The sequence below is a fragment of the Habropoda laboriosa genome, unplaced genomic scaffold (assembly GCF_001263275.1).
Source record: "Habropoda laboriosa isolate 0110345459 unplaced genomic scaffold, ASM126327v1 scaffold2634, whole genome shotgun sequence".
Classification (NCBI taxonomy): Eukaryota; Metazoa; Arthropoda; class Insecta; order Hymenoptera; family Apidae; genus Habropoda; species Habropoda laboriosa.
In genome coordinates, this window is record NW_017102650.1 from 50,857 (window position 1) to 62,490 (window position 11,634).

The 11,634-nt window shown below is 39.9% G+C and overlaps 1 protein-coding gene across 1 annotated transcript in view; it reads right to left on the reverse strand.

Moving 5' to 3' along the window:
• LOC108578218 (dynein heavy chain 10, axonemal-like) overlaps window positions 1–11,634 on the reverse strand; it is a gene marked incomplete at its 5' end in the record, with an annotated part of 53,625 nt that overhangs the window by 21,073 nt on the left and 20,918 nt on the right. Inside the window, 11 exon segments of the mRNA XM_017941502.1 lie at window positions 4,740–5,052; window positions 5,394–5,610; window positions 5,685–5,880; window positions 6,730–7,184; window positions 7,442–7,633; window positions 7,689–7,877; window positions 7,957–8,171; window positions 8,857–9,121; window positions 9,188–9,465; window positions 10,691–10,967; window positions 11,307–11,561. Of these exon segments, the coding sequence (XP_017796991.1) occupies window positions 4,740–5,052; window positions 5,394–5,610; window positions 5,685–5,880; window positions 6,730–7,184; window positions 7,442–7,633; window positions 7,689–7,877; window positions 7,957–8,171; window positions 8,857–9,121; window positions 9,188–9,465; window positions 10,691–10,967; window positions 11,307–11,561 (2,852 nt within the window).

Below are 11,634 nucleotides of genomic sequence, written 5' to 3' on the forward strand. Positions count from 1 at the left end.
TGGTTGGCCAGTTTATTGTTTAGATTGGTATTGAGGTTCTGTATGTGAGCTGCTATTAATGGAATGTTTAAGGTGCGGTGTATTTCGGTGATTAGTGTGCGTCTGGAGATTTTGGCGGCGATTCGGAGGCATTTGTTTTGCGTAATCTGGATTTTGTTCATGTGTGTGTGTGTGTGCCGTCGTGTGCCATACAGGGGAGGCGTACGTGAGGACGGGGCGGATGATAGATTTGTAGAGTAGGAGTTTGAGTTTGATGGGGAGGGCTGGAGATTTTAGGAGGTGGTAGTATCTGGCGAGGATGGAGGTGGCTTTTTTATTTGCTTACGCTATTTGGGTGGCCCAAGGGAGTCTGGTGTCTATGTGTATGCCCAGGTATTTTACGGAATTCTGGAACTGGATGGTGGAATTGTGGATGTTGACTGCGGGTGGAAGTGACTTTTTGTGTGTGAATAGGATGGCTTCGGTTTTGTCGGTGTTGGTGTTTAGTTTCCATTTCTTTAATCTGTTGATTATTAGGTGAGCTGCGTTTTGTATTCTGTTTATGGCCTTGTGTGGTGAGGGACTGGCGGTGTATAGCGCGATGTCGTCTGCGAAGCCTGCAATGCTTGCCCGCTTAGGAAGGTCGCGGAAGGCATGGGCAATGAAGACGTTGAAGAGTGTGGGGGAGAGGACGGAGCCTTGGGGGACTCCGGCCATTATGTTGTGCGTTTGGGAGTAGGTCTGTCCTATTCTGACTGTTATTTTACGTTGTGTGAGGAATGAATGAATTAGTTTTGTAAGAAGGATGGGGACCTTTTGGGTTAGGAGGTGGTGGGTGAGTCCTTCGATCCATACGGTGTCGAAGGCCTTTTCCGTATCCAGGAGGATCATGGCAGTGGTGTTTTTTATAGCCAGGTGGGCTTTTATATCACTGCTTACTCTGGCTAGTTGGTGGACGGTGGAATGCTTTTGGCGGAACCCAAATTGAGTGGGGGAGGATGATGTTGTGGTCGTTCAAGGAGGAGGATAGGCGAGCAAGGATGATTTTTTCTACCACTTTGGAGAGAGACGGGAGGAGGCTGATAGGACAATAGCTGAAGGGGAGGGTGGGATTTTTATTGGGTTTGGGTATGGGGATGATGGTCGCGTTCTTCCAGGTATTGGGAAAGTAGCTGTGGGTGAGGATGGCATTGATTATGTATGTTGGTCTGACTATTGCTTTTTTAGGGAGATTTTTTAGTAGGGTGTTTTGGATGTTTTCGTGACCGGGGGCCTTATTATTCCTGAGTTTTGCAAGGATAGTTTGGACTTCTTTTGGGGAGGAAAGTGGGGGGTGATGGTGTTCCGTGAGGAGGTTGGGCTTCTAGAAGCTTGCGTATGTGAGCATGGATTTAAGCTGTGACTGCATGGATTACCGTGACTGCGTGCTTGCTGGTGAATGTTTGCGTAATGTGCTGCTAGCGCTTCCGCTTTGTCTGAGTCTGTTTGTGCTATTGAGTTATGGGTTTGTAGGTTGGGGATGGTGCGATAGTTTTGAGTGTTGAAAAATTTTGTCACTTTCCAGAAGGAGTTGTCTTTCAGGTTCAGTCGTTGTAGTGTTCTGTCCCATTGTGCGTTTCGCCATTCTATATTAGGTGGTGCTGAACTAGTCTCGTGTACTTGTTTGGCAGCGTTCTTGTTTCGTGGTGTCTGTGCGTTTGCCAAAGCGTGTGTATTCTGTTCTTAGTCTTGATTAGGTTTTTAATGTGTGGCGGCATGTTTGGGAGGTGGATGAGGACGGTTTTGCGAGGTACTGTCTGTTCTGCGGAGTGTGAAATATACGTGTGAGTGTGTTGATTTCGCGGTCTATGTCTTCTGGGTTGTGGATTAGTGGTTTCGTGTTTGGGATTTGGTCGTTTATGGTGGTTCTGTATTTGTCCCAGTCGGTGGTACGATAGTCAGATCTGGTGATAGTTGCGTTCGGGGAGGGGGAAATGGCCGGGAGGTTGAAGAGGACCGGCACGTGGTCTGAGGAACCTGCTGCGATTGTGCGCGGGTTGCTTACTACGTTGGCTTTGTTTGATAGGATAAAGTCGATGGTGCTCGGTAAATGGTTTGGAATGGTGGAGATATTGGTCGGCTGCGCTGGCGCGCAAATTGTGATCGGGTGATGTGTAATGAGGTCGTTTATGACCCTGCCGTTTGCGTTTTTAGCCTGACAATGCCATAGTTGGTGCCTGGCGTTGAAGTCCCCAGACAGTATGGTGGGGCCGTTTTTCATTAAAGCTTTCAGTGTGTGAGCATTCAGGTTGTTGCGCGGGAGGTTGTATATCCCTACGATTGTGAGGGGGTGGTTGTGTAGCCTAGTTTTGATGGCAATTGTCTCTAGTGTTCCTGTGTTGTTTATTGTTGGGAGGGTGATGGGGTCGTGTTGGATTAGGATTAGTACGCCTCCATCATGTGTGGGGCGATCGTGTCTGTGTATTGCGTAGCCGGGTATGGATATTTTTGTTTTCTGTGAAAGCTGGGTTTCTGTAATTATTGCAATGTGAATGTTGTGCGTGCGGAGGATGTGTTGCAGTTCAAGTGTGTGATTGCGTATACCTTGAATGTTGTATACCATGAGGTTGACGGTGCAGGGGGCGTTAGGGTCCATTGTTTTCAAAGATGTGCGCGTATTTGATATCTGAGGTTGCCGCTCTGTACTCTATAATGAGTGCCTTGATGTCCCCGATGAGCTTGGGGTCATTTAGTTCCTCATATAGGCCCTGGAGTTCGGTGACTAGGGGGTTCTGGGCCTGGCTGGTGGTTCTTGGGGGTGGTGGAAGTAGCATTGCGTGTGCTGGGGTATGATGGGTGCGGATTTGGCTGCTTGCCATTTCTGCGAAGGTCACGTTTTCCTTTCGGTATGATGTATATGTGAGTGGTCTGCTAGTGGTGCGGTTGGTTTCGGCTGTTTTCCTCGTTTCCTTTTTTTCCAGGTATTTTAGCCTTACTGGGCATTGTCTGTAGCTGGCCACGTGGTGCTGCTTGCAGTTTGCGCATTTGATGGTTGTGTTTGCGCGGTCGCACTGCTTGCTGGTATGGTCTTGTCCGCATCTTACACACCTTTGCTTGATGTTGCAATGGGCGCTGGAGTGGCCGAATAGTTGGCAGCGGTAACATTGGGTGACTGCTGATTTTGTTGCATATTTCTCGTACGTGCATTTGTGATAAACAATGGCCTCGAGGGCTCTCAGGTGATTTATAGTGACGTCCGGTGGGGTGACTAGCACGTATAGAGGGAGGAGATGACGGGTTCCGTCAGGCTCGGTCTTGGCCATCTGGTGTACGGTGATGGGCTTCTTCAATTGTCTCTCGACATCTGTTTTGATTTCATCGGTGGCGTAAGAGTTTGGCAGGCCCCGTATTACGTATTTCGTTTTTTGGTCCGCTCTGAACCCAAATGTATGGAATTCCGTGTTCTTATTTTTTAGGATGTCCGTTATTTTGGCGTGGTCTTCGGCGGTTTTGACGAACAGCTGCGTCGTTCTGCCTGTATATTTTAGGTGGATGCGCTTTGTGGTTTTGGTCACCTCCTGCATAAATGAGGCGATGTCCGCGGGGGTGTCGTTTAGTACGATTGGTGGTGGAGGTTTCACCTTGGTCGCTGTTTCGGGTGGTGATTTTGGGGCGTTCCGCAGCAGTGCGAACGGTGGGGATGTTTGCTTCAACTTCCATTTGCGTTTTTGTGGATTCGCTACTTTTCTGGCGTCTCGGGGATTTTTTTGGCGTGGATGTGGATGCCTTCAGCTGCTAGATCATTTCCTTCGCCTGGTCTGGGGGGAATACATGGACCTTCGCCTTGGTGGCCGCTGTTGATTTTTTCATCGTTGCGTGTATTTCCTGTGGGGGAATCCCCACATCGTCGGTTGTGGGAGTGCACTTGGTCACTGTTTTTTTTTTTTCACTCTTGCACTTTTGCTTGGTCGACACTGGCACTAGTTTTTTCGTTCACGAATTTGCTGGTCGCGTGTGCTTGGCCTCTTGGCCACCGTTTCTGGCCGCGCTCGGAGACGTTCGGTGGGTCTCAGGTATAATTGCGTTTGGTTTTACGGTTTTTCGATTGCTTGAGGAGCGTCTGTTACTTACGAAGGTCGGTGCAAGACTGACACACTACAATGACGGTTGGTATTTACATCAATCAAATTTGCACTCTTGCACTTTTTCTTGGTCGACACTGGCACTAGTTTTTTCGTTCACGAATTTGCTGGTCGCGCGTGTTTGGCCTCTTGGCCACCGTTTCTGGCCGCGCTCGGAGACGTTCGGAGGGTCTCAGGTATAATTGCGTTTGGTTTTACGGTTTTTCGATTGCTTGAGGAGCGTCTGTTACCTACGAAGGTCGGTGCAAGACTGACACACTACAATGACGGTTGGTATTTACATCAATCAAATTTGAATTGTCAAGGAATAAGAAAATTTCAATTGCAAATATCTTAAAAACTATTAAGTATCTGCCTCTATAATGGTACATATTCGTGAACAGGAGAACGAGATCTATATATGTTCAAAATTTTAACTAAATCGGTGACCCGAAGGCCTTGCCTTCCCTTGTCAGTTCTGAACTGAGTTTTATTTTCTTATACTCATTTCTTGTAAATGTATGATATTGGGTCAAAGACCGAAATTTACTTATTCATGTAACTTTACAAACTCCGTACAAGAGTGAAATTCTTTATGAAATTGAGGTTCCATTGTACGTTATTCGTTTTAAAATCAGAGTAAATAGAAGAGTAATAAACCTAATTTCAGTGATGTCCGCTTTCTCGAGTTCTCCCAGGGCTGCTCTAGCCGCATCGAGCGCAGGCTGTGCTTCAGCCAACGCCTTCCTCGCTTCCGTTTGCTCTTTGGTGATGATCTTCCTCTGCACCTCTATCTCTTGCCTCTTTTCCTCGCTCAGCCGCTTCTTCTCCATTGCAATATCCGTGCTTTCCCCAATCGAAGCCAATAATTGCTCGCAGTTCCTTGTCTGATCGGCCACTTTTACTCTTTGCACCGCCAGAATCTCGTTCAGCTCGTTCAACGTCACCGATGCCTCCGCGATCTTCTGCAGGCCTTTGAAATTAAACAAAAAAATCTTTTAAACTAAAACGTACTTTTTAAACGTTAAAATTACAAGATGGATATGCTCTAAGAACGATTAAAACAGAAAATGAAAATGAAAAAAATGTAAAATGAGAGTACTTCGATAAGTGAAAATGAGAAATGAGAACACTTTAAGAGTAATTGAAACAAAATTTTGTAATTTAAAATAAACGAGAGTATTTTAAGAGTAACTTAAAGACGAAAAAATCGAAATGGAAAAAAGAGTTTACCATACTCTTTAACAGTATACTGAAAAGTATTTTGAAAAAGTACAATTATCATATAGATTTCTGATGATTTTTTCCAAGCACCTCCAGAAAGTCGATCACATTGCGCATTTATGTAATCCTTCGTCTCTACCAGGAGGTTCAGATAAGTATTTATGAAGTCTAAGTAATGTTTAGGCGTGACGTAATTTCTTCTGCGCAATTTTAATTGGAAATCGATCGTGTAGTCGCAGACAGTCTTATGAACGAACACCATATGCTCTACCAGCGCTTCTCTGTAAGTCTGTGGCACGTTCGGGTTCTGAAATCAGATCAAGTTCATATTATACAGTTCACTATAAATGTTTCAAATAATCGTGAATTAAATAAAATTACATCTCTCAGTGTCACATTAGCTACAGCTACTAAAGCCTGTTCAGGCCATGGGAACATCCAGTCTATAGTGGTGCTGTTCACTAAACCAGGATAACTGCGACATCTTGTTCTCAACAAATCCCCCGATGGACTCATGGATAATGTGATTCGTAGATTTTGTAGGCTAGTCTTCACGAAATAGGCCCACACATTTTCTCTGAAACCCAAGAAGAATATTCTCAGCTACTCGAGTTACAGTTTGCATTCTTTTCTATTTTATTCTTCTTTAACCCTTTAGGCTCTTCTTATACAGTGTGAGTCCTGTAAAACAGGCCACCTAATTATCTTTTATGGCTATGGTGGTAGGAAAAAATTTTTATACGCAATTTAAACGGTATCAAAGGGTAAATAACATGGAAGAAATGGCAAAAACTGAAAAGGAGTTTCGCATTTGAATTAAAATTTTAGAGTCCAAGGTCATTTCAAGGTCATATATCTGCTACAACATACAGTAGGAAAATATTTGTTCTTCCACATTATTCACCATTTGTAAACACTTACATTAGGTATAAAAATTTTCTCGTACCACCATAGCTAGAGAAGATAATTAGGTGGCTTAATAACTCGAAAACGAAGCATCAAACTACATTTTGGATAAGGAAAAAGTTGTTCAGGGTCACCCCAGCAACCCCCCATTTCCGGGTGGTCCCAGCGTTACGGGACACCCTGTATATTACTTATTTTCAAAAAAAATTTATATATCAGTTTATTTATGTATTATCATATTATAGTCTACATATTAATTATTATACAAAATATATAGAAAAATTGGTGAATCTCGTAACGTGATCGCCTATAATTATTATTTTATTAGCCGCATAATATAGTTAAAGAAGCCCTTAAGAAGATAATAGTATCTTTTTTTTAATTTTTAGTCACCTTTAGTTTTAATAGATCTAAAAATGTTTGAGCCTATCTTTTCATTGTTATATCCATTAAATAAATAAAGATTTAATTCGTGAACGCATAAAATTATACTGAAAATTTATAATCAAATAAATCATACTTGTTCACCCCGAAACCAGCTTCCATAGCTTGGTTCCTACAATTGTTCACAATTTCGTCCTTGTCCTCATCGGTAAACAACGACGGTACCACTCCAGTCATCAGCATATTGTTCACCAGCTCCAAGAAACTCTCGTCAACGATATGAGAAGAAGTGAAGAGAAAAACAATTTTTTCATTGCTCACGCCAACCATATTATAGAGATTCTTCATATCATCTCGAAAAGAAGCTTCGTTGTAATTTCTGGTTAAGCTTATTTCGAAGGTACGATAGCTAGCTGCGAATGCAGCCAGTTTTATCACCGATTTCTTCCCACTTCCACCGATTCCAATCACTAAAACATGGCCTCTGTGCATTCTGAGCGCACGGTGCACTCTGGTCAGGTGCTCGAGTGCGTCGTTGAAGAGCACCATTTGCAGTCTAGTTTTGTTCCTCTCGTTGTAGTCCTCGTATATCTGACAAATTTAAGTTTTTTTTTTTAAATTCAATTAGTAATTAGAATTTTCATGCTTCAAAAGTATCAGTTGATTTTCTTAAAGAAGAACAATTTTCTTCGAGATTACTCCTGCTTTTGTAATTAGAGAGTGTAAAGTAAATTTCACTTTTCTACAAAAGTTGTTTTTCAACGCGATGATATTTTTTCTTTCTTTTTCTTTTTCTTTTTTAATTAGACTCCGACAATCTTTGTTCTCCCTTAGGAAGTATTAATCACCTCCAAGAACAACGTATAAACAGCCTCAAAATCCAACAAATCCTCGTAAAATCTTGGCTCATCCTCGTTAATAGCATTTCGAAAATCGCCGAACAATAATGGATCCCTCATCACATAATCTATCACTTCGGTATCCTCTTCCCAACGCTCGTGAATCTTCTCTTTTATATATCCAGCCACAATTTTCGCATCCTACAATTGAATATTCTTTATACACGAAAAATAATCACACTTTTCAATTACGTACATCTTCGTTGATCAATCGATCACATATGACTCTTGTAAATTCATTTCTCCAAACTCTGACAATCTGTTTCACACTTGGTAAATAATCAGGATGACTCTGAAGAAGTCCAGCAATGATTCTCGATAAATCTCTCATATTGAAGATGTAATGGAATCTACTTGGTGTTGGTAATAATTCTGCAGTGACTTTCTGATGGAAATAGAAATACTTTTTACAAGAAATTTCACATTTGAGAATTCATATGATAATTAATAAAGAATATAGGAACCTGATAGTTATTCAGTGTGATTTGAATCAAAGTTTCAGCAATGGCTTGCACTTCTTCTTCGAATATTTCAAAGTGTCCACCCAGTACACTCGTGTAGATATAGCTGAGAGTTTCTTCTGATGGAAATACGACGTTGTATACTGAAAACATCGAGATGAATCTTGGGTCCACCTCGTTTCTTCCTCCACCAGGCTTTCCCATCGCTGCCAAGTAGCCTATAAATTATAAACAAATATTTGACAATTAATTTCAGACATTGAAAGAATTTTTAAAAAGATTACTATTAGCTTATCCTGAAAGTTCTCGCGGATTCAAGCCATTCATTGTAAAAAACATTTTTATTGAAAATAATTTCTATAATGTTCGATACACTTTTCCCAACGTATTACAAGCGGATTAATTCCGTGTACATAGAAATCATGCTCGCAGTTTGGTGGTCTACTTCGGAATTAATTCGCTGCAGTTTTCTAAGGCCGGGTACCACTATCACTGCAGCAGAGTCATATAGTGATGAATTGGAGGTCGTCTACCAAAAACCGGAAGTACAACAACCAGCCCTGGTAAACGGTAATTAATTGTACAAAAATTGCATCAACTGGATATTAAAGTTCTACTTCATCTCCTATATTCCTCTGATTTATCTCTAATCGATTTTTATTTTTTCGGCTCATTTGACAGTTTCCTTACACAAGCTTTATTTAGGAAACAGGAGAATATTGAAAACGCGTTTCAGCAGTTTCTTTTTCTTAGAGATTCGAATTTTTATATAAGCAAAATTAATGCTCTTGTGAACAGTTGGCAAAGGTGTATCGAATATTACGGTAATTATTTTAAACAAAAACGTATAAGTTCAATGGAGTTATGTTTTTTTTTTTGGGATGACCTAATGATTAGACTTACACATGTCCTTCATGTACTTCAAAGAAAGATCCTTTCCACGATCGTAAAATCCACCCTTTTCGAATAGGAATTTTAAAAGTGCAATTGGTTGTTGAGTGCCATAAGTATCTACGAATGGCATGTTCATATCATCGATGAAAAGTAATAATTTTTTTCCAGGCGGTGGTCCATAAATTTCCCTCGTTCTTTTCTCCACAACTGCCTCTATGTTCCTTTGAACATCCATGGAAGTCGTTCTCGATGAAAAATTGATCAATAATTGATTCTAAAAATGTTATCATGGCAGAAGGAATTTATATGAAAATGTTCAGTTAGATCTTCTGAATCTTACGTATTTTTCTGAGCTCAAATTTCGAAGGAAATCAAGAATTATAGCAGTCTTCGAGGTACCAGTCTCGCCAACTAAAAGCGCTGGTCTATCTCTTTCGTTCATCATTTTGACGAACCAGGTGGTTCGTAAAGTGTCTATAGTGGGGACCAAGATTTCGGAGAAATTTTTCTTTCTGTCGTGTACGTACTCAGGGACCAGAGATCTCCATGGAATCCATATATTCTTCTCTACGTCCAAAAAGTAATCGTACAACAATTTTTCCGTCACGGGTATGTATCCTGTAAGTGAATCATTCAATTCTTATCCTTTTTTTTACTTACTGACCATAATAAATTCTCTATAACGCTATGTGACTTGAAAGTTACGCATCCATTTATACTCAGTCAAAAGAAATTTCCGTAAACTTCGTTTGAATTTATTTAACGTTGTATAATTTCAACAGAGGAGGTAGTAAATAAATAATATCTATGTTACTTTATTTACCAAGAAAAATGAATTACAGTCATTTCTTAACAATCAAACTAAGGAAAGAGAATATAATGTAACAGAAATGGGATGAAAAAAATTTCGTTACAATACTTAAGAATTCAGCAAAACATCTACAAAGACAAAAAGAGACAATACTAAAAATATTTTTCCCATATGGAAAATATTTGTTTATATATTATATTTATTTGTTTAATTATTAACAGAAGAATGTACTTGCGGTCTGACACTTGTGGAGAATATACTGTACTTACATTTTTTTTTATCATTTTAAAAATACAGATTTTTGAATGTCTATTATAACTGTCTTAAAATATTTATATTAAATTAATTGATGTATAAAAATGAGTATGGAAGTAATTGTATTTAATACTATTTGTATGTTATAGTCAGCATTATTTAAGTATAATTATGTGGATACATGGCATGCGTGTAATTACTAAATAGAGTGTATTTTTTGGTACGACAGGTCGATTCTGTCCGTTCAAAAAATATTGTGATCCAACTCATATACGTGGTTGCAAAGAGCTCTTAAACGGTTATCTATCTGAGTGTTATCAAAACATTAAGAGTGGTGGGGGGAAATTTTGAAAAACAAGTATTTTTCGAGAATATTTCACCACCACAATGTAGGATATTAAAAACCACACAACTTTTTTTTTTTAATATTCACGATAATACGACAACTTACAATTTCTTTGAGGAGGAGTTTTCACCCCTAGAACAGTTGCATTGTCGAAATAAAAAATGGTTCGTTATTGGCGTCACTTGAACGACAGTTTTGCAAAGTTTCAAATTTTTTTGAATTTTTAAGTTGCTGAACTTCCCTTGTAAGTGTATCTGTACTTTATAAGTGTCATGTTGTTTATTTATTGCCAGTCAATTTCTTTATAATAATTATTAATTTTTGTAAAATTCTAATCAATCGTAATTTCTTTTTTTATGAACGAAGAAAAATCGGTTTATAAAGGGTTAAATGATATTTCAGCATCTTTATAATTCATTTTTCATACTTACGCACAGTAGCTGGTTTTTCATTGGTGTCTTGAACCATCATAAAACCGGAAGTCTTTTTCACATAATCGTCAAAGCTAGGTCTATTTTCTATAATTAGAGAGGCTCCTAGAGACCAGTAGCAAGCTTGAATATACATTGCCTCGAGAATTTCCTGCCTAGTGAACAATGGTTCCAGTTTTATTTCCTCATCTTCTTCGGTTTTCGTGGTTGTTGCGGTTGGTGCAACGCTTTCTAGGATCGAGAGGAGACTGTCGAAGACGTAACAAAGTTGCACCACCTGAGACAGGAATGTTCACCAATAATTTTACTGTAATTTCAATTTCATTCACGGAATAATCAAAGAATCATATATTATTGGTATAAAAAAAAATAGAAATTATAGAGTTTAGAAATTGAATTATTTAAAATTTGTCAAGGATGAATTTGAAGACTTAAAAATTAGACTCTCCGAATTTGGTTAAAGTGAATTTCTGAAAATTTTCAAACATAAGTCACAGAAATACTTTTCTGAATCAGATCTGACATCACGTTAAAATGAATAACAATTTTTTTCTGTCGCCGATCTCAATCGCCATAAAAGGCTCAATTAATCAGCGTACGAGAGCCTAATCGTTACCATGTTCAGCGCTGTTTGCGGAATAATCATCCTAAGTGGCTTGACCTGCTGCAGCCCGAACATTCCATCTATAATGAGCGAGATCGCGCCGTGCACGTATTTCTCGCAGTATCCAGTCAGTGGTTCTTGGTCTGCTTCCCTTTTGCCTCGTATCCATTTGTCCATGTAAGGCTGATAGCCCAGGTTCTTTGGGTCCACGTACACCATACCCGCCCTGGACACCGTCGCTGGCGAAGCGTACTGCAAGTCGCCTACCTTTTATGAAAATCTCATGTTAATTTTACGCTCGATTTCGCTATAGCTATGTGAATGCATTTCTTCCTCGTTT